The following is a 26,891-nucleotide window of genomic DNA, read 5'->3' as shown; positions in this document are numbered from 1 at the left end:
GTAAGGGCGAACGATGGGGAAAGGGGACAGACAAGAGTGAGCAGGGGGTGGGGCCTTGGGGGAAAGGCGTGGCATGGGAGGGGAGCCATGATTTGGGTGTCAGTGGCCACCCCACTTTTAGGAATTTTCCGTTGCTCCTGCTACCATTTCCATCTAGGAATGGGCCAGTACTATTGTCAGGATTTTTTTTTTGTTCCTAATTTTTTTTTAAAACTCATTGTCCTTAACTCATAGATTTTTCCATGTGTCCCATGTATACCCCAAATTAAAAAACCTAGTAAGAGAACCAAAAGAGTGCCACCGTGGCTAAACAACAAAGTAAAAGAAGCAGTGAGAGACAAAAAGGGATCCTTTAAAAAGTGAAATTATAATGAGGAAAATAGAAGGAACATAAACTCTGGCAAATGAAGTGTAAAAATGTAATTAGGAAGGCTAAAAAAGAATTTGAAAACAACTAGCCAAAGACTCAAACAGTAAGAGCAAATTTTTTTTTTAAGTACATCAGAAGCAGGAAGCCTGCTAACAACAGTGAAGCCACTGGCCGACCGAGATGCTAAAGGAGCACTACAACGACGATAAGGCCATTGCAGAGAAACTAAATGAATTATTTGCATCGGTCTTCACGGCTGAGGATGTGAGGGAGATTCCCAAACCTGAGCTATTCTTTTTAGGTGACAAATCTGAAGAGCTGTCCCAGGTTGAGGTGTCATTAAAGGAGGTTTTTAGAACAAACTGATAAACTAAACAGTAATAAGTCACCAGGACCAGATGGTATCACCCAAGAGTTGTGAAGGAACTCAAATATGAAATTGCAGAACTACAAACTGTAGTCTGCAACTTATCATTTAAATCAGCTTCTGTACCAAATGACTGGAGGATAGCTAATGTGATGCCAATTTTTAAAAAGGACTGCAGAGGTGATCCTGGCAATTACAGGCTAGTAAGCCTGACTTCAGTACCAGGCAAACTGGTTGAAACTATAGTAAAGAATAAAATTGTCAAACATAGATGAACATAATTTGTTCGGGAAGAGTCAATATGTTTTTTGTAAAGGGAAATCATGCCTCACCAATCTACTAGAATTCTTTGAGGGGTTCAACAAGCATACGGACAAGGGGGATCCAGTAGATATAGTGTACGTAGATTTTTAGAAAGCCTTTGACAAGGTCCCTCACCAAAGGCTCTTAAGCAAAGTAAGCTGTTATGGGATAAGAGGGAAGGCCCTGTCGTGGATTGGTAACTGGTTAAAAGATAGGAAACAAAGGGTAGGAATAAATGGTCAGTTTTCAGAATGGAGAGAGGTAAATAGTAGTGTCCCCCAGGGATCTGTACTGGGCCCAGTCCTATTCAACATATTGATCAATGACCTGGAAAAAGGGGTAAACAGTGAGGTGGCAAAGTTTGCAGATGATACAAAACTACTCAAGATAGTTAAAGTGCCAGGCAGACTGTGAAGAACTACAAAAGGATCTCTCAAAACTGGGTGACTGGGCAGCAAAATGGCAGATGAAATTCAATGTTGATAAATGCAAAGTGATGCACATTGGAAAACATCATCCCAACTATACATATAAAATGATGGGATTTAAATTCGCTGTTGCGACTCAAGAAAGAGATCTTGGAGCCACTGTGGATAGTTCTCTGAAAACATCCACTCAATGTGCAGCGGCAGTCAAAAAAGTGAACAGAATGTTGGGAATCATTAAGAAAGGGATAGCTAAGACAGAAAATATCATATTGCCTCTATATAAATCCATGCTTTGTCCACATCTTGAATACTGTTTTCAGACATGGTTGCCCCATCTCAAAAAAAATATATTGGACTTGGAAAAGGTTCAGAAAAGGGCAACAAAAATGATTAGGGGTGTGGAACGGCTGCCATATGAGGAGAGATTAATAAGACTGGGACTTTTCAGCTTGGAAAGAGATGACTAAGGGGGGATATGATAGAGGTCTATAAAATCATGACTGGTATGGAGAAAGTAAATAAGGAAGTGCTATTTGTGCCTTCTCGTAACACAAGAACTAGGGGTCGACCAATTAAATTAACAGGCAGCAGATTTAAAACAAACAAAAGGAAGTACTTCTTCACACACTGCACAGTCAACCTGTGGAACTCCTTGCCAGAGGATGTTGTGAAGGTCAAGATTATAACAGAGTTCAAAAAAGAACTAGATAAGTTCATGGAGGATAGGTCCATCAATGGCTATTAGCCAGGATGGGCAGGGATGGTGTCCCTAGCCTTTATTTGCCAGAAGTTGGGAATAGGCAACAGTAGATGGATCACTCGATGCTTACCTGTTCTGTTCATTCCCTCTGGGGCACCTGGCATTGGTCACTGTCGAAAGACAGGATACTAGGCTAGATGGACCTTTGGTCTGACCCAGTATGGCCTTTCTTATGTTGGCTTTCTACAATTCCTAACTCCTGATTTATATTTATTACTATCAATGTCCCCTTTTCCCCATTGTTATATTTTATTTTTTATAGCTGCCTTCATTACTCCATGAAGCCAAGTCAGTGTTTTAACCAATAAGACCTTCTTCCTCAACTGTGGGATGGTGACTTTTTGGACATCTAGTAAGTGTTCTTAAATGATTCCCAATTATCATTACCATTTTTCTGGTTAAATTCCTCCTCCTGGCTGTTTTGACTCAGAATTGTTTTTAGCTTTATGAAGTTGGCCCTATTAAAGCACCAAGTGTGTGTGTATGTATATATTACTGGTCCGGACTTTACTCCACTCGCACATTATAAATGTGACCAAGTCATTGTCACTTGTACCTAAGCTGCCATTAGTTTTTAATTCTGTAGTCAGTTTGCATTCACTTGGGGAAAATGCGGTATGCACGAAGTCTGGAACAGCTGTGAGGTGGGTCGAACAGTGTACACATTACACTTGTGGGCAGGAGTCTATAGAGGGCAGTGCAGGGATAGGTGTTGGCTCTGGTCACTAAATGGAGAGTTGTAAAGTGAACACACACAAATGACAGGCAGAGAATGCCAAGCCTGAAGGAACTGCACAGCTATGAGAAGGGGAATTCCCTTGAAGCATGGAACTATTATTGCAGGCTGAAACTACAGAAGCAGAGCAGTTACCAGGAAGAGGAAATGTATTAAATGCATCCTGGTCTTCAGCACCCAGCCAGCCAGTCAGCAAATCTCACTGCTGCTGGACCAGCCCCACTGGTAATGATTTAACACCGTGTAACATCTTTATGTGCCTGGCTAGGTCCTGTAGGCAGCAGCTCTGCACCAGGTACAGAGACAAAGGCTGGGAAGGACTCTCTTTTGGCAGTCCTCATGAATTAATGTTCCTACTGTAGTTAGGAGGTAGAACATCCCTAAGCAGCTCAGCTTTCTTACTCCAGGAACTTCTATCCCACAGCTAAGACTATACTCCAGATAGCCATATTATGAAAGCACATCTCCACGCACACAGATTGGAAGGAAATGCTGGCAGGAAACAACAATTCTGGGGCGCAACTTGAAAATTGGAACTAGGTATTCCAATACTGTGGTGAGGTGGAAGGCATGCCCCCTCAGCCTCAGAGATGCAGCTAGGAAGAGATGATCCAGAACCCTGCCCAAGGGAGGGAGAAACCTGGGAAGTTTTAACAGGATTCAAACAGTACAGCTTGGCCAAGCAATAACTAAGATGTGGTCAGAGGGAGGCCATGATGTTCAGTCTGGAAAAGAGGTGACTAAGAGGTAGGGTTGCCAACTTTCTAATGGCACAAAACCGAACACCCTAGACCCGCCCATTCCCCCGAGGTCCCGACCCCACTCACTACATTCCTCCTCCCTCCGTGGCTCGCTCTCCCCCACCCTCACTCACTTTCACTGGGCTGGGTCAGGGGATTAGGGTGCAGGAGGGGGTGAGGGGTTCAGGGTGTGGGAGGGGGCTCTGGGCTGGGGCAGGAGGTTGGGGTGCAAGGTGGTGAGGGCTCTAGGGTGCAGGAGGGGGCTCTGGGTTTGGGAGGGCTAAGGGGTGGGGTTTGGGTGCAGAAGGGGGCTCCAGGTTTGGGGGGGACTCAGGGCTGGGGCAGGGGATTGGGGCTTGGGGTTGGGGTGAGGGCTTACCGCGGGCGGCTCCCAGTCAGCAGCACAGTGGGGCTAAGGCAGGCTGCCTGCCTGTCCCGCGGTTCCATGATGTGACGCAGTAGTGACCAGCAGGTCCGGCTCCTAGGTGGGGAGGGGGGCCAGGAGGCTTCGCGGCACGTGCTGCTCTCACCCGCAGGCACCGCCCCCCCCCCAGCTCCCATTGGTCAGGAACCGGCGAATGGGAGTGCAGAGCCGGTGCTCAGGCAGCACATGGAGCCCCGTGGACCCCGCCTGGAAGCTGGACCTGCTGGCCCCTTCCAGGGCACAGCGTGGTGCCCCAGGACAGGTAGGGACTAGCCTGCCTTAGCCCTGCAACACCGCCGACCAGGGTCCCTTTTTCACCAGGTATTCCGGTCAAAAAACAGACACCTGATCACCCCACTAAGAGGGGATTTGATAGAGGTCCATGAAATCATGAATGGTGTGGAGAATGTGAATAAGGAAGTGTTATTTACCGCTTCACATAACACAAGAACTAGGGGTCACCCAATTAAACTACTAGGCAGCAGGTTTAAAACAAACAAAAGGAAGTATTTCTTCACACAACACATAGACAGCCTGTGGAACTCATTGCCAGGGGATGTTGGAAAGGCCAAAACTATAACAGGGTTCAAAAATGAACTAGATAAGTTCCTGGGGGATAGGTCCATCAATGGCTATTAGCCAAGATGGGCAGGGACGCAACCCCTTGCCCTGGGTATCCCTAAGCCTGACTGCCAGTATGACACACTGTACCTCGGGGGAGTACCCTGCACCCCCATGTTCATCCTTATAATATGATTGTGTGGTATCCAATGCAAAGGTTGTCATGTTGGTTTTCTTCGGAAGGCTCATGATGCACTGAGCATTGTTGTTATAGTAATGTTATAGGTTGTAATTTCATGTATGTTGTTATGAGGCTGAAAATATGTCCTTATGGCTTAAAACAAGCCCAGGCAAAACTCTCCAGGAGTAGAGGGGCAGTTCACACCTCATCAGGGCATGTATGGGACAAACCCAGCCCAGCCTCACCGGAACAAAGGACACTGGCCTAGGCAGGAACAAAGGATCTGTTGGACTCTTGAGTGAGTCACCCCTCTTCTCTTGGTCAGTTTGGGACTATGATGAGGTAATGCTCACCTGACTCTGAAGGGGGGTGGCAAAGCCAAGAGGGAAGAAAGAACATGATAAAAGGGAGAGACATTTGCCATACTCTCTCTCTCTCTTCCACCTCCATCTACAGACACCACCACCAAGCGACTGAAGCACTGATCAAAGGGGAGAGCCTGGCTGAAGAGCAACCAGCCAGCCTGTGGTGAGAAGCATCTAAGTTTGTAAGGTTGTTGAAAGTGTTAAGATCAGCTTAGAATGCATTTTGCTTTTATTTCATTCAACCAAATCTGACTTCTTGTGCTTTGACTTATAATCACTTAAAATCTATCTTTTGTAGTTAATACAATTGTTTGTTTTTCCTACCTGAAGCAGTGCGTTTGGTTTGAAGCATGTCAGAGACTCCCCTTGGGATAACAGCCTGGTACATATCAATTTCTTTGTTAAATTGATGAACTCATATAAGCTTGCAGTGTCCAGCAGGCATAACTGGACACTGCAAGATGGAGGTTCCTAAGGTTGTGTCTGGGACCAGAGATATTGGCTAGTGTCATTGGCTTGCACAGTCCAAGCAGCAGCTGGCCAAAAGTGCTCACTCATGTAGCTGAGAGCAACTTACATGCCAGAGGCTGTGTGTGAACAGGCAGGGAGTGGGGGTTCTCACAGCAGAGCAGAGCAAGGCTGGCTCCCTAGCAGATCACTGTCCAGATAACACCAGGGGAACATCACAGCCAGATGCTGGGAGTGGACGACAGGGGATGCATCACTTGATGATTACTTGTTCTGTTCATTCCCTAGGAAGGACCTGGCATTGGCCACTGTCAGAAGACAGGATATTGAGCTAGGTTTCTATTCTGACCATTGTTCTGACCCAGTGTGGCCGTTCTTATGTCACCCCCAAGGAAGGAGAGCATTTGTTTAGAGTGGACTAGGGAGATGTAACTGGCAGGAACGGGGAAATGAGGGAGTGTTCTGGGCAGGTGCTGCGGAGCCATAAGAGATGTTGCCCCAGAGCATCTGCACAGCAACATACTGGTGTACGTTCCATGCAACGTTCCCCTAGGGCCTTGCTGCTCCCAATGTCAGTCTGGTACAGGGAGTGTAAATGGAGAGGGAAGCTTAGCATTCTGAGCTGCAGATCGGTGGCCACAGCTAGTTGGAACATTTCATAGAATCATAGAATCATAGAATATCAGGGTTGGAAGGGACCCCTGAAGGTCATCTAGTCCAACCCCCTGCTCAAAGCAGGACCAATTCCCAGTTAAATCATCCCAGCCAGGGCTTTGTCAAGCCTGACCTTAAAAACCTCTAAGGAAGGAGATTCTACCACCTCCCTAGGTAACGCATTCCAGTGTTTCACCACCCTCTTAGTGAAAAAGTTTTTCCTAATATCCAATCTAAACCTTCCCCACTGCAACTTGAGACCATTACTCCTCGTTCTGTCATCTGCTACCATTGAGAACAGTCTAGAGCCATCCTCTTTGGAACCCCCTTTCAGGTAGTTGAAAGCAGCTATCAAATCCCCCCTCATTCTTCTCTTCTGCAGGCTAAACAATCCCAGCTCCCTCAGCCTCTCCTCATAACTCATGTGTTCCAGTCCCCTAATCATTTTTGTTGCCCTTCGCTGGACTCTCTCCAATTTATCCACATCCTTCTTGAAGTGTGGGGCCCAAAACTGGACACAGTACTCCAGATGAGGCCTCACCAATGTCGAATAGATCACGTCGGAACGATCACGTCCCTCCATCTGCTCGCTATGCCCCTACTTATACATCCCAAAATGCCATTGGCCTTCTTGGCAACAAGGGCACACTGCTGACTCATATCCAGCTTCTCGTCCACTGTCACCCCTAGGTCCTTTTCCGCAGAACTGCTGCCTAGCCATTCGGTCCCTAGTCTGTAGCTGTGCATTGGGTTCTTCCGTCCTAAGTGCAGGACCCTGCACTTATTGAACCTCATCAGATTTCTTTTGGCCCAATCCTCCAATTTGTCTAGGTCTTTCTGTATCCTATCCCTCCCCTCCAGCGTATCTACCACTCCTCCCAGTTTAGTATCATCCGCAAATTTGCTGAGAGTGCAATCCACACCGTCCTCCAGATCATTTATGAAGATATTGAACAAAACTGGCCCCAGGACCGACCCTTGGGGTACTCCACTTGATACCGGCTGCCAACTAGATATGGAGCCATTGATCACTACCCGTTGAGCCCGACAATCTAGCCAGCTTTCTACCCACCTTGTAGTGCATTCATCCAGCCCATACTTCCTTAACTTGCTGACAAGAATACTGTGGGAGACCGTGTCAAAAGCTTTGCTAAAGTCAAGAAACAATACATCCACTGCTTTCCCTTCATCCACAGAACCAGTAATCTCATCATAAAAGGCAATTAGATTAGTCAGGCATGACCTTCCCTTGGTGAATCCATGCTGGCTGTTCCTGATCACTTTCCTCTCATGCAAGTGCTTCAGGATTGATTCTTTGAGGACCTGCTCCATGATTTTTCCAGGGACTGAAGTGAGGCTGACTGGCCTGTAGTTCCCAGGATCCTCCTTCTTCCCTTTTTTAAAGATTGGCACTACATTAGCCTTTTTCCAGTCATCCGGGACTTCCCCGGTTCGCCATGAGTTTTCAAAGATAATGGCCAATGGCTCTGCAATCACAGCCGCCAATTCCTTCAGCACTCTCGGATGCAACTCGTCCGGCCCCATGGACTTGTGCACGTCCAGCTTTTCTAAATAGTCCCTAACCACCTCTATCTCCACAGAGGGCTGGCCATCTCTTCCCCATTTTGTGATGCCCAGCACAGCAGTCTGGGAGCTGAACTTGTTCGTGAAAACAGAGGCAAAAAAAGCATTGAGTACATTAGCTTTTTCCACATCCTCTGTCACTAGGTTGCCTCCCTCATTCAGTAAGGGGCCCACACATTCCTTGGCTTTCTTCTTGTTGCCAACATACCTGAAGAAACCCTTGTCTAGATACATTTGCACCAGCATAATCAAATCAGTGTAGTTCAAGGGGTGCAGATATCATCCTTGTTACAGTCCTGCTGCCCTGGTTCAGTGTGGGATTGCACCACTCTAGTGACATTCAGTAAGGAGGTGGTGGAACCCCGGTGCCTGAGTGAATCCCTGTTGGCTGTGGGGTGCTGGTGCCTGAGTGAATCTTGGGACGGGGGGTGTGGGGCAGTGCCGGTGCCTGAGCGAATCCCTGTTGTGGGGGGTGGGGGGCGGGGGGCGGGGCCTGAGCGAATCCCTGTTGGGGGGTTGGTAGGGTAGCAGTGCCTGAGTGAATCCCCATTGAAGTTGGCCCCATTGGCTGAGGGCGGCTCCTTGTGAATAATCTTTCCCCTCTCTACCAGCCTGGGGATGGTTTCCTGGGAGCTGCCCCGGACCCTCCTTGCTGGAAAATTAAGAACTCCATCAGGCAGTTCCCTTCCTTCCTCTCCATCAACGGGAGCAGGTGCTGCAGTGCCTGACGCCAGCCTGTGAAAGCCTCCTCAGCCACCCTAATCTCATTCCTCTGGAGCGAGGGCACATCTGATGTGAACACGATCCTGTCTCTGAGGAATCCATGCTAATTCCTTCAAAAGGCCCCAGTGCCCCAGAGCAGCCTACACGCCCCAGAACAACAGCAGCTCCTGTGCAATATCAATCCATCATCCTTACATTGCAGAGAAAGGGAATAGCTTGTTAGGGATGGGGGTGGGGCAGGCGAGGACAGAGGAAGCAGTGAAGGGTGAGGAATAGGCAGGGGCAGGCAGAGGCCAGGAGTCCAGTTGGTATGGGGTGCAGGCTGGGGCAGGAGGCAGCTACCAACATTTCAAGGAAAGAAAGGTCATTGACTGGAAAAGACAGGCCCTGACTTATTTTGTTAAGAGTCCCCAGTGTACACTGTACAGAACCCCTTGCATGGGTGGCAGAATGGGCTTAATGCTCAGCATGTTAGAATCATAGAATCATAGAATATCAGGGTTGGAAGGGACCTCAGAGGGTCTTCTAGTCCAACCCCCTGCTCAATGCAGGACCAATCCCCAATTTTTGCCCCAGATCCCTAAGTGGCCCTCTCAAGGATTGAACTCACAACCACCCTGGGTTTAGCAGGCCAATGCTCAAGCTCTTGATTGGCTGCATTATGCACCCCCCTGGGACAGGCAGGAGGTCACCCTAAGCCAGGGGCAGTCAGGAGGTGGACCACGGGCCAAATCCGGACTGCCAGACACTTTTGAACGCACCCCAAAATCTTTTTATTTACTTATTATCATTGTTGGCTTTTTATTATTATTTTCTCTGAAGTCTGGACCTTGACTATACCTGGACCAAGAAATTTGGACCTTGACAAAAAATAATTGACTACCCCAGCTAATCGAAGTACAGTCAGGGCCTGTTAGACCCAGAGCTACGGTCCTGTGGGCTGGGCTGTCCCCGAGGATGGGTCTCTTCTGGCCCCACATTTTGAGCAGCGGATGACCTTTGACCTTGGAAATGTGGGAGGAGAAGAGCTGTGGCTAGAAACATCCTCATGCCCAAGCACTAGATGGACTGAACCCGAAGATGAAAGGCAGTCCCAGTGCATCATTCCCTGCTTAGAGCCTGAGGTCAGGACAGACTGAACAAAGGGCCTGGTAGTGTGAATCCTGTGCCTGTGTCTCTGGAGTCTGGGCATGTGTCCCTCTCCATCCCTGTGTGAGTGATTCCCTCCATGCGTGTGCATGTGTGTAATTTGTTGTGTGTTCGTGAGCCTGTGTCTGTTCAAATAAATTGGTTAGTCTCTAAGGTGCCACAAGTACTCCTTTTCTTTTTGCGAATACAGACTAACACGGCTGTTACTCTGAAACGTGTCTGTATGCAGTCACTTCCTGCCAGAGTCTGGCTGCAGAGTTGCTCTTTGCATGTGCTGTGTGTTCCCCTGGGGTGGGCACAGACAGGCTGCATTTGGGTAGACCCTTCTCAGGAAGTCTCCTGCATCAGGGAAGGTCATTCCTGGGCTGTCTCTGCTCTCTGAAAGCAGAGATTTTGTGCCCATGATAAGGCAGGAAGCCGGGTTGGATTCATGCTGCAGCCAGAGAGATGTAATGCAGACACACACATCTCCTCCTCGCCTGCCTCCCAATGCTCCAGGCGGCATCTCCTTGTGTGACGCATCCTCCCCTCCCCCACGGCTGGCTCACCCCAGTGACATCATCCCACAGATTCGAGGGCAATCTCACTTCAGAGAGGCAGGAAATAGGAGCCCACTCTGCCCTTTGAAGTGCTGATCAGGTCAGTGACCAGAGACCTCCTGGCTTCTCCTCTCAGGCTGGGGGGCTGGCTCCTGCTCACAGGAATGGATCACTTCCCACAATGTGAAAGAGGAGCTGCTGCTAGTGTGGCATATTTTACAATACAGTAGCTCCCAGCACAGCCTAGAGCCAGCACGAAGCAGGCAAGCGTTGTGCAAATTCCTCACAATGCCCCTCAATCCTGACCCGCGGCCCCCTCCGCTGGCTATTCCATCCATGGGGGATCCCCCTCCTGAGTGCGGGCAACGGATCAGGGGCAGGTGGGCTGCAGAACTGAAGTGTCACAGTGTTTCCTCCTCGAGATCCTGCCTTGCAGACACTAATCCTCCTGCAGTGGGAGTGCCCATGCTGGCCTCACGCCCAGCCACTCTCCTTCCCTGCCTTGTGCCAGCCCCGTGGCAGAGGAAAATGGGGTTGTCTCATTTCCAGGAGGAATTCCTGCTCCTGCTTGTCCCTGCCAGTCTCACCATTGACATTTGCTGCTTGTTAAATCCTCACAGCAGGAAACTGACTCACCCTGCTGCCTCTGCCTCTCCTGGCTGTGGGGAGGGCTCCAGGGCCTGGAGCAGGAAGACTCACAGACTTGCCTTAAAGATACATGCAGCAGCCTGCGGGCCCCACCGTTCAATCTCTTTGCAGCCTTTCTCAGTGACTGACCCATGTCCCTTTCATACCTGAGTTTTGTCCTCCCTTTGCCAGGTTCCTTCCTTTTTACTCTGATCCTGAGGAATGACAGTGGGCCCCTCTGTCTCATGGGTTGTTCTCATCCTGGGCTGGCTGCCACAGGGACAGCTCAGATGCTCTTTCAGTTCAATACTCTTCTGGCACAGCAAAGATCCATTTGTACATGAACTGCCAAAGAGTCATGAAGAGACCCTCCCGCCCAGGTCTGCCCAAACAGTGCTTCACCGTGAGTGCATCCCACGCTTTGTCCTGCCTCTTTGAGGTACCTGGACTAATCAGGAAAAGGCTTGGGAAATGCTGCTCTGGAGAGGTTGGGATGTCAAATGGAGCACTAGGTACCATGGAGCAGACACACACAGTGTTTCACTCTCGGGTGTTGGCTTTGCGTTTAAACCATTTCCAGTAGCTGGTGGTGGCAATGCATTTGTCACGCAATTCTGCCCACTAACCCATCTAGGCCAGGACTGCTTCTCCCATTACAGACCTCAGGACAGGCAGTTGCCATTTTGTTTTTAAAAACTTGCTACGAATTTGTTTCTCCCCGCCCTGCCCCAACTCCATTGACCTGCAGCTGAACACTGGCAATATTCAGTTCTGGACAAGTGACTGGTTTGAGATCCAGAATCTCAGAAATTGTCAGGTTAGAAAGAGGTGCTTCATCCAATGGCAAAGAAGCTGCTAATCCTTCCTTTCCAGTGGGATGCAGCACTTGTCGTTAGCCCTGGTCCATCATGAATTACTGGCCCTAACAATCCCGATGTTTAAAATATCTCTATTTAGCTTAATAGATTTTTAAGGCCAGAAGGGACCACTATGATCACCTTAATCTGACCTCCCACAGAACACAGGCCATATGACTTCAGATAATTGACAATCATCACATGCTGCTATAAACTGCTCAGATGGTTAACTACCCTCACTGTTAAAAAATGTGTGCCTTATATTTAGTCTGAATTTGTCTCACTTCAGCTCCTAGCCACTAGACTAAAGATCCCTCTCCTATCAGAAATCTCCTCCTGGGGATGTAGGTATTTACAGACTGAGTCACCTCTTAATCATCTCATAGATAAACTTTAGCTTCTTTAGTCTCTCACTAGAAGCCAAGTTTTCAAGACCTTGAATCCTTCTGATAGCTTTTTTTAACCCATTCCAATTTTTCAACATGCTTGTTAGCAGTGCCAGGTTTACAGTGGCTCAGTGGAGCCGGGCCCATGCTCAGAAGGGGCTCTGGCCTGCTCTGCTTGCACTGTGCCCCAAGACCCCGCTGGCTCTCCCCAGCCACCCCTTGCTCCTCTCGGCCTGCCCGCCAGCTGGCCAAGGACTCCTCTCTGCTCCCTAGCCACACCCCCCTGCTCCTCTCAGCCCCCTGACTGAACCCCAGTGCACCTCTGGCTCCGGGCAGTCTCTGCTCCCCCACCACCTGAGGGGCCCCACCTGTCTCCCCGGAGCCGAGCCGCCTGGGACTGGTGCAGAAGCCTGGCCAGTCTCTGCCAGGTGGAGGGGGAGACAGTGTGGGGGGCTTGGCTGGGCCCCTCCAGGCAAGTGCGTCTTGAGGGACCCCAGCCAGGGCAGGTCCTGGCCTAGCTGATTGCGCTACTTCTGAGCCCTGGGACCGGCCCTGGCTGCGCTGCCAGCTCAACCCGGCAGCAGGGCTGGTGAGTGCGGCCGGGAGGCAGGGCATGGGGGAGTGAGTCTGTAGGGAGCCTGGGGGGGTGCTGGGCTGTGAGGGGGTGGGGAAGATCTATGTGTGTTGGGGCACTAGGGAGTGGGGGTTCTGTGGGGGGTGCTGGGCAGTTGTAGTGGGGCTGTGGGCAGGGGGAAGCTGGGCAGGGCACTGTGCATTTGTGGGTGGGCCTTGGGGGGCACTGGGCATAGTGGGTCTGGGTGGGATCTGGCCATAGGGAGTCAGGAGGTGTTGGGCGGGGGAAGGGGCTGTGTGGCCAAGGGGAATGGGCACACTGGCAGCACAGGGCCAGGCTGGCCACTGTGCGTCTGGCAACTGCCGGTTTGTAAACAGTGCCCTCACACTGGGCGGAGCGGGGCTTTCCCTGCTATGCCAGGCCCCATTGCCTCTGGCTGACCCCTCACTCTGGGGACTGACCTCCGCACACCATGCTCCATTGCCACCATGGGGGCTCACAAATATGTTTGGTGCCAGGCCCACAAAAGGTTAATCTGGCCCTGCTTGTTAGAGTGTGGACACCAGAACTCAGTATCCCAGTGTCAGTCTCATTAATGCTGTATCCAGAGATAACAGCTCCCTGCTCTTACTCGATATTCCCGTTTATAGATTCAAGGATTGCATTTGCTCTCTTAGCTGCAGCATTGCACTGTAAGAGGAAGTTCAATTGGTTATTTACGACAATAAGTCCTTTCCAGTACCACCGCTTTCCATCTTGTAAGTGTGACTTATGTTCTTTGTTCCTAGACGTATGACCTTGCTTTTGGCTATATTAAAATGTGTTCAAATTAGCCCACTGCCCACCTGACCAAGTGATCCAGAAGCATTTCTCAAATACCTCTTTGGTAAAGCACTCGGTGGGTGTTGTGTGCAAGATCCAGGTGTCCCGTGGCTCTGGAGCATAATATGGCCACCTATACTCATGCCTTTAAAAGCTTGTAGTCGCTTTCTAAATGTGTGTGTGATGTAGGGCAAGGAGGCGTTTGTGTGCGTGGGGGAAGGGGATGGTGTTTATCGCTGAGCAGCAGGATACAGGTGTGGACAGGGAAGCAATGGAAAGAGCAAGACAGGAGTAGTAGATGAGCATCCTTGTCTGCATTATCACTATCCTTCTCTCACTCAGCTCCCCCATCCCATTCTTCTCTCCTTCTCTAGTTCCTTTATTGGCCCCAAAAGGCTGTTATTTCACTAAAACCATTTGTCAATTCTTAAAGCCTAATTTAAATGAGTAAGTACAGTGAAACAAAATCTCTGTGAATCTTAAACTAGAAATCTTTGGCACCCAGCTCTGTGCAGGAGTTGTGTGTGTGTAGGAAGAGTGCGTATCAAGTGACCATGCATCTCTGTGTTTGTCCATATGTTTGTGTCTGCACAGGCTGAATTAGTATTGGGCGCTGATGGTGGGGTAGTGCCCAGAGGCCTGGAACAGGAGTGGGCCCCATTATGCTGGGGCTGCCCAGGGGGAGAGAGCAAGACAGTACCTTCCTTGCAGAGCTTGCAGTCTAAGGGGCACTGTCTGTGTGTGTGTGTAGGTGTGTCCCTGTGTTTCCAGACGTCTCCGGTGCAGCCTTCTCCCCCCTATGGTGCAGCCTTCTCCCCCCTATGGTGCTGGAACAGTTTGTAAGGCGGGGGGGCGGTGAGAGCCGCTGCACCGAACTGTGAACTCTGTGTATAATGCAACCACTTCAAGCCGGGGGTGTGGCACCGCCCTGTAGTTCCAGCGCCGACGGTCACTCATGTGCCTCCAGGCCGCCTTCCCTGCCGGAGAAGGGGGGACGGGACACTGTCCTGCCGGCTGGGAGTGGCGCTCGCTGGCCCAGCCTTTCCGAGTTCCCCTGCGCTGCCCCGGCTCGTGCAGCTCAGGCCCCCTGGGCCTTGTGCCAGCCCCGCCGGGGCTTTGCCCAGCTTTGGGGCTCGGCTCCCAGGACCCCCGGTTCTGTGCCGCTGGAGCCCAGCGCTGGGAAACGGGGCCAGGCCCAGCTCCCGTGTCTGCGCCCCGGGGAGCCCGCAGACAGAGCCCAGGGGGCCGGGGGCCGGGCCGAGCTCCGGCTCGCGGGTGGGGCGGGGACCGGGGGCCTCGGTGCCCGGCGCTGCTCTGGGCAGGGAGGTGCCGCCCGCCGCGCTCGGCTCCAATGAGGCGGCGCGGGGCGGAGCCAGCCGAGGGCTGCTGAGTGCGGGTCCCGCGGGCGGCTCAGACCCGGCGCGCGTGGGCTGGGGTCGCCTCCCTGCGCCCCACACGGACACGCGCTGCGCCTTCCACGGACACGCGCTGCGCCACCCACAGCCCCGCGCTGCGCCTCCCACGGACACGCGCTGCGCCACCCACAGCCCCGCGCTGCGCCTCCCACGGACACGCGCTGCGCAACCCACGGACACGCGCTGCCCGCCCGCCGCGAGCCGCGGATGCGGCCGTGCGCTGCAGACATCCGCTGCCCGTGGCCGGCCCCGCTCCGGCTCTGAAGGCTTGCAGCCTCTCCTGCCACCTGGGCTGCGCCCGGACAGACACCCGGCTCCGGGGGACCAGGCGGGAGAGCTGCAAATGGAAAACTTCTTCCGAGCGGTAGGAAGCGCCGAGTTTCAGAGGCGGGCAGCGGGGCCATGCTTACGGGGTGCGGGAAAACCTGGCCCCACAGCGACCTCCCCCAGCTGGGGAAGAGAAACCACCCTTGGGGGCCGAGGTTGAGCTCCCTCGCTTCCCTCTGAGCTGCCAGGTCTTGCCCCGACCGCCGAGCTCTCGCTGCAGCCGCAGCCCTGAATAACCGGCTCCAGCCTCTCCTGTCCTCCTGCAGCCTCTGGATGCAGCAGCGCCCTGCGGGAGCCGAGGCAAACTCCCCTCAGCCCCGGCTCTGTTGCATTGTGCGGCGTTGGGAAAGGCTTGGAGAAGGGCATCGGAGCCGGCTAGGGGCTGGGCGGATTCCCCAGCTGAGGGGAGGCTGCAAAAACCAGCCCAAGACTTCCTGCAGAGCGCGCGTGTGAGGGTGTTGGTGGCGGGAGGGAAGGGGCAGGGTCCGGGTCCAGACTCCACAGAGATGTGACAGCCTCCTGCTCGCACTATCCCAGAACGAGAACCAAGAGGTCTTGCAAACTCAGGGCCAGTAGATGCAGAGCTAACCAGAGGCAACGCTCGGCTTTCCCCGGATGTGGAGCCACGCCGGAGGTTTGCTGTATAGCCGGCCAGAGTCCTGTTCTGGGGATGGGAATCCTTTGACTGGAATCTCTTTGGGGCTGGGAAAGTATCTTGCTGAGTGTGTCAGTTCAGGGGGCTGATCATGGTCATCAGTAAGGCTAACAGCCTCATGGTTTGGGGAGCCATGGGGGAAAGCACGGCTTCTGCCCAAAGGGCCACTGAGCCCTGGAGCTATATGATGGAGGTCTACAAGATCATGCCTGGTGTGGAGAAGGGGAATAGGGAAGTGTTATTTACCCCTTCACATAACACAAGAACTAGGGGTCACCCAATGAAATTAACAGGCAGCAGGTTTAAAGCACACAAAAGGAAGTATTTCTTCACAGTCTCACAGACAGCCTGGGGAACTCTTTGCCAGCGGATGTTGTGAAGGCGAAAACTATAACAGGGTTCAAAAAAGAACTAGATAAGTTCATGGAAGTTAGGTCCATCACTGGCTATTAGCTAAGATGGTCAGGGATGCAGTCCCATGCTCTGAGTATCCTTAACCTCTGACTGCCAGATGCTGTGACTGGATGACAGAGGATGGATCACTTGATAAACTGCCCTGCTCTGTTCATTGCCTTTGGAGCACCTGGCACCGGTTGCTGTTGAAAGACAGGCTGCTGGACTGGACGCACTATTAGTCTGACCGTTTCTGTGTTCACTGTCTAAAAGACCACCTAGTGGAGGCCCTAGTCACAATTTTGACAGGTCTCAGTAAACCGCCACCCCTGTGGCATCACTTGAGTATGCTCAGTGGCCTGCCATGACTGCTGGGCTGAACGGTGTAGTGTGGGCATCTTCCAACAGTCCTGGTGTGTCTAGGGCAACGTGCATCCACGCTGCAAAGTGTGGGGCACTGGAGCAGCTGCCCAGCATAGATCCTGCACTGAGGGAAAAGGGTCAGAGCCCACGGTGATGTTAGCAGCTGTGGAGGATGTGGGGGATACCGGGAGGGTGAGAGTGAGAGTGGGGTGAGTGCTATGAGCCTGTTGATGCTGCGATTGCCGATGGTGCTGTTATTTGCTGTCGAGATGGGGAGTCAGACCTCCTGCCTTAGAATGTCAGCTAAGCCCCCCAGGATCTAGGGAGAAGTCACCCAATGGGAAGCATGGAACATTTGGCCAGATGCATTGTGGGAGTCTTGCCTTCCTCTGAAACATCCGGTGTTAGTTGCTGCTGGATGCAGGACATGACCTTGATGGTCTGGCCCAGTGTATCTAACCCTCCATGCCCTGTGCCCTGGCAGAGCAGTCCAGAGTCGCAAAGTGTATGTATGTAACGTTAGCACCATGGCAGGTAACTGTTCCCCACACTTAATGGGGGATACTGGGGGTTGTGGTTCAGACCCCAGCATGGAGCAGCTCATGGTGTCTGCTACCCCTTCCCCCACCCTGTCTCTTTGCCCTGCCCCTTGTTTGGAGGAATAGCCCACACTGTAGGTGCCCTTGCTGTGTGGATCTGGGGTCTCACTTTTAATTTTGAATGCGCAGATGCTGAGAGGGGAAGTGAAGGGATATGGGTTTTGTTTGTGGGTGGGAGGGGCTGCTTGGGTCTTTCTTCTCAGGTGACATCTAGTGAGGCCTGCAGAAGCCCTGTAAGCAGCAATAGGTGCTGGGGGAACTGCTGAGAGAGAATGAGCTCCAAATGCATGTAGTTCTCATATTTCAGGGTGAAGGAGCTCTTTGGGAGAGAGGGGAGAAGGGATTCACTGTGTCAGAGCTGTGGGTACCCAGGGACTGCTAGGATGTCTGTTTACTCCCCCTAAGGGAGCTTTGGAAGCCCAGGGCTTCCTCCTGCTTCTGTTCGGCCCTGTATGTTCATGTTGCAGCTCTGCTGTCTGCACGTGGCCCAGGTCTGAAGCTGAGTTTTGACACTGTGTGGGAGTGTGCAGCACAGTGGAGCCTGTCTCTGCTTCCCCTGCCTCTCCTCAGTGCTGTTCCCCGGTCACCTTCGTGCCAGCAGATGGCTTGGACTCCTGCATTATCACACCTACATCCACTAGACAGGCACACCAGTTCTTTACTCCTTTGTCACAGCTCTCTTCATTGGGCCTCTCAAATGCTTTGTGAACCTCTAATGAGCCTGGCAGGCTCTGCAAAGCAAGGTTCCCCCATTTTCCAAAAGGAAATTGAGGCCTGGGTGTAAGGGTGCCTAGCTACTGCAGTGACTGGCACCCTAGAGACCTAGACCCTCCCTAAGTTTTTTTTCTCTCTTTTTCTCCCCCTTTGGCCAGTGAATCTGCATTTTGAGCCTAGACCTAGGACTTCCCTTGGCGAAGGATGTTGTGTGTTTGCAAGTGGCTCCCTCCCTTTCCTAATCACTGGAGATGGCACCAGATGTCTGAATTGCTTGGGCATGGCAGCCTCTATCTAGTGAAGGGGTCTAGAGCTGAACTCTGTAAGCCTCCTGCTGGGGGTCTCTGCCTCTGACTGAGCTGATCTTCAGTTTTCCTTGATTCATGCTGGAAGTTTCCCACCCTGCATTGGTTTCCAGGACATTAAACCCTGTGTCTGCCTGCTGTGTCCCTCGCACTAGGTAAAGCGGGACCCCCTGGTTCTGCCAGACTTGAGGGAATTATCTGCATCATGCATCCGATGAAGTGAGCTGTAGCTCACGAAAGCTTATGCTCAAATAAATTGGTTAGTCTCTAAGGTGCCACAGGTTTAAGAGTAACAGCCGTGTTAGTCTGTATTCGCAAAAAGAAAAGGAGTACTTGTGGCACCTTAGAGACTAACCAATTTATTTGAGCATGAGCTTTCGTGAGCTACAGCTCACTTCATCGGATGCATACCGTGGAAACTGCAGCAGATATTATATACACACAGAGATCATGTGCCACAAGTACTCCTTTTCTTTTTGCGAATACAGACTAACACGGCTGTTACTCTGAAACTTATCTGTTGACAGTGGTTAGATGGAGCAGCTGAGTTAACGGGCTTAGTCCTGTCCCGTCTCCCACTTCTGCTGTCTTTATCAGAACAGATGTTTTCACAGATTCCTGGTGGAGGCCTCTGCCCCCAGGGTCTCTCTGCAGAGCACATGGTCAGGGGCTGCTGCATCCATTAGCTGATTAACCTAATGGTACTGGGAGCCTGTGGTGTCTGCATCTAATTAGATGGAACTCACTATCTGTGGTGGGGGCCCCTTGATCAAAGCCTCTTTTCCACCCCCTCGGCTGCTGGGAAATTCCTACCCTCTCAACAGCAGAACCAGCCACTGAGGAGCTTGACACACTGACTAGGGAAGAGGCTACATGGAGTTGGGAGGTTGAAGCAGAATCCCAGCATCCTCTAAATGTGTGTCTCTTTCAGCTCTTCGCCTCCCAGCAGGACCCAGCCCGTCATCATCTGCCTAACCTGGCCTATCTAGGCATGTATGTGACCCCAAGTAGACAAAGCCATTTGCTGCGTACATGGGCTTGGGGACATGGTTGTGCAAATGCCTGAGCCTTGGCTATGCTACAGCTTCCCCCACTGCAGCTGCAGGGAATCGTGGGTTTGACAGATCCAAGTGGAGACAAGGTGAATGAGGGCAAGCTCATCTCTTAGACAAGGGCCGGACTCTGAGCTGCACTCACAGGAAACATGGTCTGTGTGTATGAATGTGGCTTTTACCTTTCCCCAATGACCAGAACAGCTGGAGCTCTTCACCCTCTCCCCTGATGTGCTGGGCATTGTGTGCAGGTATGCAGGGGCTGTGTTGGAGTCCTGTGCTGCATTGCACTGGGATTTTCACCGGGGGCAACTCCACCCCATTTATGCTGCAGGAGGGGTGGAATCTATTCCAGGGAATTGATCTATAGAGCCCTGCAAATCTGCAGGTATCCGCTTTATAGCTGCGGATATCTGAGGATGCGGCTGTGGATATCCACGGATGCAGGTATCCATGGACCATGTTTGCGGATCGGATGCGGATAAAAATTTTGTACCTAGAGCCCTGCAAATCTGCGGATGTCCACTTTATATCCATGGGCCATGTTTGTGGATCACAGATCAGATGCAGATATGAATTTTGTGTCCACAGGGCTCTATTGATCTGAGGAGGTATGGGGTAGGTCACCTCTCACATTGGATAACTTGAAGTCCAGTGTCCTTGCTGGTCTCCAAGGCACTCAGTGTAAACACCATGTGATAAGCACAGGGCAATGCAGCATTCCAGATAGGAAGAACCAACTGGATCCTTTGTAAACTGATCCCAAAGATTATGGGCTAGGGCCTACAACATGATAAGGTGGCTTCCTGCTGCCCCAGTGGTGCAAAGCAGCCTTAGGTAGAGTAGATCTAGCTGGCCAGCTGGGAATTGCTTGATGGTGAGAAACCACTGGGTGACAGAGTAGCTCACGAAAGCTTATGCTCAAATAAATTTGTTAGTCTCTAAGGTGCCACAAGTACTCCCTTTCTTTTTGGGTGGCGTAGAGATAGTGTGACCAGCTTTTCACCATGCCTCTTACTGCCTCCTGGGACAGGGAGCCATGGTGGGGGGTGGACAGACTGCAGTGTGCTCTGTGATCACTGGCTCCTGGGATGGCCCTTTGGAGGCCTACTGCAGATGGCTGTAAAGTAGAGCTACCTGGAGGCTACCTTAATTTAGAGCAAGGGCCAAATCACCCCCAATGGTTTCTGGGGGATCAGGAGAACAGAGAAGTGGTGCACGGCTGCCTTTGCCTCCTTCCCCAGTCGTATGCCAAGCACAGGTCAGCCAGATGCAAGGTTTAGGATCTCTACATCAGCAGCATCATGTGGCTACAGAGAGGAGCTGAAATGGTGTCTTCACTCGGCTGCCTTCCTGCACGGCTGGTGCAGTGTGCTCCATGCCCTGAGGGGGAGGGGTTCATGCTGACCAGCACTGCAGGGAGGGTGAGGAGCTCTGCTTTCTCTGCGTGTCTGGCATGTGGGCAGGATGTGGGTGAGACCCAGAGGATGTGACTCGCTCTCTGACTCCCCTTGAGGAGCAGGAATGTTAGGACTGGGGTTAAAGGAGACGCTGCGCCCTTCCCTCTTCCGTTCTTTGCAGTCAGGCAATGGCCGCTGGTTTAGTCCCAGGGTCAGTCTGTACTGACAAGATGCATCTGTTGCAGTCACTGACATGTTCCTCTTAGGGCTTTTCTGCACAGGAACTCTCAGGAAAGTAAAGACGAATAAATTAAAGGTGTGAATTTAAATCGCATTAAACCCCTGTGTGGATGCTTCCATTCAGAAGTCACATGGCCGTAGCTTACTGGAAGGAGGATTAAATTACAGTGCACTAGGGCCGTGTTTCATCATAGCTAGAACCTTGGCCTGAGATGCTGGGACCTGGATTCTGTTCCCAGCTCAGCCACTGGCCAGCTGGATGACCTTGGGTAAGTCACTTTAACCTCCCAGTGCCTTAGTTTCCCCATGTATAAAATAAGGACAATGACACTGACTCCCTGTCTAAGGCATTTGGAGAGCTGCTGATGAAGAATGCTGCACAAGAGCCGGGTGGTGTTATTTCTGAATGAGAGCATGGGTTAAACCCCCACAGGGGTTTAATGTACTTTACCTTAGGTGTGTTAATGTCACACCTTTAGTGGATTTATCTTAACTTTCTGGAGTGTCCCCATGTAGACAAGCCCTTTGTATTCATGTGGTCGCTGGCAGGCTGGGAGTGCCAGCGTTTTAGGGGCTAGGCATCTCTCCTTTTCCCCTTAACATAAAATGCAAAGCTTTTTTTGCTGCTATTTTCAAATAAATCCTCCAAACAGCTTTGTAAGATTACCAAGGGGGAAAAGTCTCTGCCAGTTTAAAACTGTGTTTCATTAGTTTGTGCTGCTTTTCCCTGGGTGCCCAGGGAATGAGAGCTGCAGCTGTCCTGGCCTCTGCTAGGGTGAGTGATGGCTGGTGCTCTGGTTCCTTGGGACCTGAAGGAGGGGTAATAGGAACTGAATTTTGGGAGAATGTAGCAGAAATTGCTTAACAAAACAAACACCACTCACCTTTTTCTTCTTCTGGAGTCTTACATGCAAGTACTGAACTTCTGGGAAGGTCTGTGTTGTTCACATTTCCAGCCTGGGAGCTCCTTGTGTTCCAAAGCCTGTGACCTCAATCGTCCCCTGCCTGTTCCCTTTGCACTAGTACCTGCCACTGTGTTAGTGATGAAAGGAATGGTTGTCACTGGGTGTGCACGTGGGCTTGGAAAAGAGTCTTGGCTTATTTGCCCTCATAGGAGGCTGTACTGAAGCTGCATGAGCATAGAATAATGGGCCAAGCAAGTCACGATAACCAACTTATCTGATGAGTCCAGCCTCCTCTGGTTTGCAAATTATTTGAGCAGACTGAGAGTTTCGAACAGGTGGCAGGAAAATGGCTCTCACAAGCTGATTCCAGCAGAGGACTTATCACAGACTAAAAGGCTTTTTTTTTTTTTTTTTGCAGCATTCAGCTGATTCTGTTTGTAGAGGGAGGAGCTGTGCATCCCACTGGGATGATGCAGTGATAAATTTGCTGGCTCACTGTGCCACTTAATTCAGTGGGCCTGGTTAATGCTTGTTCCTTTCTATGTAGGACTGGAAGGGACCTTCTGTGTCACTGAATCCAATCCCCTGCTGTTGCAGGGAGACACCTTGGTAATTAAAGGAGTGACTTGGTCATTGGTTGGACGTATTCAATTAGAAATTCTCCTTCAGCTGTCTTGGCCCCCTAGCCCCCATTCAGGTAAGGTAGAATCCATGAGAGATGGATGGTGGACAGACGCACAGGAGGGATCCACTGTACCTTATCTGCTGTGATTGGTTCTTCTCTGGGTGAGAAAAGGGAATGGTTAGATAACTCTGACTTTGTTGACATTGACCTCATGTGACATCCCCTTGCTCCAGATAATAGTGAGCAGAGCACCCATGTGTTAACAGCTGCTGGGCTAGGAAATGCCTTGGAAGGAGAAGCGACTCAGAGATTCTGCATCTTCCTGCTATAGGAATACGGGGGCTGTTGTGTGGAGGAGGAGGTGTGGTGTGGCAGGGAATCCTCAGATCTCCCATAGGAGAGGGCTTTGAAGTCCTTGCTCTAGTTCATAGGGAACAATTTGATCTATTCTGAGCCACACTTTCCCAGGTCCTAGAACTGTTCCCAGAAGCACCCTCTGCAGACAGCAGCCCAGCATCCAGGGAGGGGTCCTGTAGTTACAAGCTAGTGAACATGTCTTTACATTCAACCAGTTAGCTACATGTCAGACGGAGACAGGAGTATTGCTGCTTAAAACACAGTTCTCCAGCTCTTGGTGATGAAGGTACTGGTCCTACTTGCAAGGTAGCCATTACCCTAAAGCATCCCACACTTCTGTCGCTCGTTCAGGCAGTGTTGGTGGCAGAGTGTGCAATGGGATGGAGGCAAATACTGTTGTTGTTTATATCGCAGTAGCACCCAGAGGCGTTAATTGGGATCACAGCCCCATTGTGGTGGGTGTTGCACAAACAAGTAGCAAGAGACAGTCGTTGCCTCACAGAGCTTAGAGAGTCTAATCAGAGAGTAATAAATATATGGAATTGGGGAAGAGGAAAGGTAATGGTGAGATGTGGTTACCTAGTGGACTCTGTGTGCCCAACTTGAAAGTTGTGAGTAAAACCAAACCCACATCTTCTAATACAAATTAATGCAATTAATGACCTTCGTGATCTCTGCATTACTGGGGCAAGCATGTGTACTTCAAGCCAAATCTCTACTGTGTAGAATCTTACAGTTTATATGAATCTCCTCAAAATGCTCTTCAGTGATAAACCACAACAGAGGTAGGGAGAAGCTGGGACACACAGCAATGGAAGAAGGGAGTGACTCTCCATCTCATTTCAGGTAAGACAGGGAGCCTTGTTTCTGACACAGGGGCTGCAGAGCAGAAGGCTCTGACGCTGATTCGATTCCTATTCCTGTCAACTCTCTTTCCAGGACTTCAGTCTGCAGCCATGCTCCCATTAGCTGTGACCTTGTCAGATCTTATAAGCTTAGTTGTAGGTTGGGTCTGCTTAATTCTTGGACGAAAGCCTTCCAAGGAAAACACATGAGAAACACACGTCTCTCTTGTGGGCCAGTCTGCAGCTGCCATTTCATCTCTCACCAAACCATTTCTTACAGTTCAGGCTTTGCTTATCACCTCTCTTATTATTTACTTGCTGATTGCCAATGGGGCACTGTGTTTCTTCTTTGTCCCCTTTATTTTAAAGAAAATTTAACTATTTAAATGTAATATTAAAGTTACAACTTTAATCTTGTAAAACAGGACATTCAGATTTAAATGTCCCTCTGCCTTCTTGTGCATCTGTGTGGTCTTTCATTCCACGATTGCATATTATTCAGTAAATGATCTAATACAATATTGCAGGAAGTGCATTTCCTTTGTAACATTGGATGCACCTGCTGTGGAGGAAAGTAACACACACTGGAGGATAAAAATTAAACTACTCAAATATCTTACAAGGTTCTAACCTGTAAGATTCAACCTGCAGTCGAGAAGCAAACAAGATATTAGGATGCTTAATGAATAGGAAGGAGAATAATATGGAAAATATTATCATACCACCCATAAGTCAGTGGTGCGGCCTCATCTGGATACTGTGAGCAGTGCTGCTCACCCCATCTCAAACAGGGTATTGCAGAATTAGATTCATAGAGCTTAAGGCCAGAAGGGACCATTGGATAATCTGCTCTGACCTCCTGTATAGCACAGGCCATTCAGTTTCACCCAGTTACGCCAGAATCAAGTACAATAGCTGTAGGTTTGGAACGGGTCCGGGGTTTGGAACGGGTCCCATATGAGGAGAGATTAAAGAGGCTAGGACTTTTCAGCTTGGAAAAGAGGAGACTAAGGGGGGATCTGATAGAGGTATATAAAATCATGAGTGGTTGGAGAAAGTGAATAAGGAAAAGTTATTTACTTGTTCCCATAATATAAGAACTAGGAGCCACCAAATGAAATTAATGGGTAACAGGTTTAAAACAAATAAAAGGAAGTTCTTCACTCAGCGCACAGTCAACATGTGGAACTCCTTACTTGAGGAGGTTGTGAAGGCTAGGACTATAACAGGGTTTAAAAGAGAACTGGATAAATTCATGGAGGTTAAATCCATTAATGGTTATTAGCCAGGATGGGTAAGGAATGGTGTCCCTCGCCTCTGTTTGTCAGAGGGTGGAGATGGATAGCAGGAGAGAGATCACTAGGTCATTACCCATTAAGTTCACTCCCTCTGGGGCACCTGGCATTGGCCACTGTGGGTTGACAGGATACTGGGCTGGATGGACCCTTGGTCTGATTCAGTATGGCCGTTCTTATGTTCTTAATAACTTGTGCTTGACTAAAGCATAGAATCATAGAATATCAGGGTTGGAAGGGACCTCAGGAGGTCATCTAGTCCAACCCCCTGCTCAAAGCAGGACAAATCCCCCACTAAATCGTCCCAGCAAGGACTTTGTCAAGCCTGACCTTAAAAACTTCTATGGAAGGAGATTCCACCACCTCCCGAGGTAACCCATTCCAGTGCTTCACCACCCTCCTAGTGAAAAAGTTTTTCCTAACATCCAACCTAAACCTCCCCCACTGCAACTTGAGACCATTACTCCTTGTTCTGTCATCTGGTACCACTGAGAACAGCCTAGATCCATCCTCTTTAGAAACTCCCTTCAGGTAGTTGAAGGCTGCTATCAAATCCCCCCTCACTCTTCTCTTTTGCATACTAAACAAGCCCAGTTCCCTCAGCCTCTCCTCGTAAGTCATGTGCCCCAGCCCCCTGATCATTTTCATTGCCCTCCGCTGGACATTGTCCAATTTGTCCACATCCCTTTCATAGTGGGGGTTCTAAAACTGGATGCAATACTCCAGATGTGGCGTCACCAGTGCTGAATAGAGGGGAACGATCACGTCCCTCGATCTGCTGGCAATGCTCCTACTTATACAGCCCAATATGCCGTTATCCTTCTTGGCAACAAGGGCGCACTGCTGACTCATATCCAGCTTCTCATCCGCTGTAATCCCCAGGTCCTTTTCTGCAGAACTGCTGCTTAGCCAGTCGGTCCCCAGCCTGTCGCGGTGCATGGGATTCTTCCGTCCTAAGTGCAGGACTCTGCACTTGTCCTTGTTGAACCTCGTCAGATTTCTTTTTGCCCCAATCCTCTAATTTGTCTAGGTCACTCTGGACCCTTCCCTACCCTCCAGCGTGTCTACCTCTCCCCGCAGCTTAGTGTCATCCACGAACTTTTCAGCTATTCGTGTATCTGAAGTCAAAGTATCTTAGTTCGACTTACCTGGCCAGCCTCACGGCGGTGAGTCGACCGGGGTGGCGTCTCCGTTGACTCCTCCTGCCGAGGTGGAGTACAGGCAGCCATTCGGGGATCGATTTATCGCGTCTAGACGAGACACGATAAATCGATCCCCGACAGATCGAGCACTACCCGCTGATCCAGCAGGGAGATGTCGCTGCATTGGTTAGTCTCAAAAATGTGAGCCAAGTGTATCTCGGCAACCGTAACAGGTAGAGAATCACTGTTTTGTCTTCAAAATTAAAGCTGAGATCCTGGAGAATAAGCAGGCAGCAGCAGCATGAAAGAGGTGCTTGCACATCAGACTGGCATATACTGACTGAATCCGAGCCCTGAACATGGTACATATCTTCAAGCCTGAAAAAAAGAGAGTTCCTAGCGATTACAGCCCTGTAGGGGTAATGTCTGTCTTTAGTAAAAGAATGGAATTGCTCTTACTAGTGAGCATTACAAGTTCCTGGAACAGATGATCCCAAATTAGGGTCTATGGAGCATCTGCTGATGGTTTGCAGATTGCTGGCAGGTCGTACTCCTGTCTCCTCCTCCTCCTTGTCCTTAATGGCATGAAAAGTGTGGATGCCTATAAAAGCAACTGGAAACAATGGTGAGGAGCCAGCATA

General features: G+C 50.5%; 1 protein-coding gene across 1 annotated transcript in view; it reads left to right on the top strand.

Moving 5' to 3' along the window:
- The first annotated feature begins 15,277 nt into the window (after positions 1-15,277).
- Positions 15,278-26,891, top strand: part of LOC140895349 (unconventional myosin-X) — a 274,354-nt gene continuing 262,740 nt past the window's right edge. The window contains exon 1 of the mRNA XM_073304794.2: positions 15,278-15,397. Coding sequence (XP_073160895.2) covers positions 15,377-15,397 — 21 coding nt within the window. The 5' untranslated portion in view covers positions 15,278-15,376. The remainder of the gene's footprint in view (positions 15,398-26,891) is intronic.

This window comes from Lepidochelys kempii, chromosome 11 (assembly GCF_965140285.1).
Source record: "Lepidochelys kempii isolate rLepKem1 chromosome 11, rLepKem1.hap1, whole genome shotgun sequence".
NCBI lineage: Eukaryota > Metazoa > Chordata > Testudines > Cheloniidae > Lepidochelys > Lepidochelys kempii.
The sequence above is the reverse complement of the archived record's forward strand: the minus strand, read 5'-3'. Positions and strand labels throughout refer to the sequence as shown.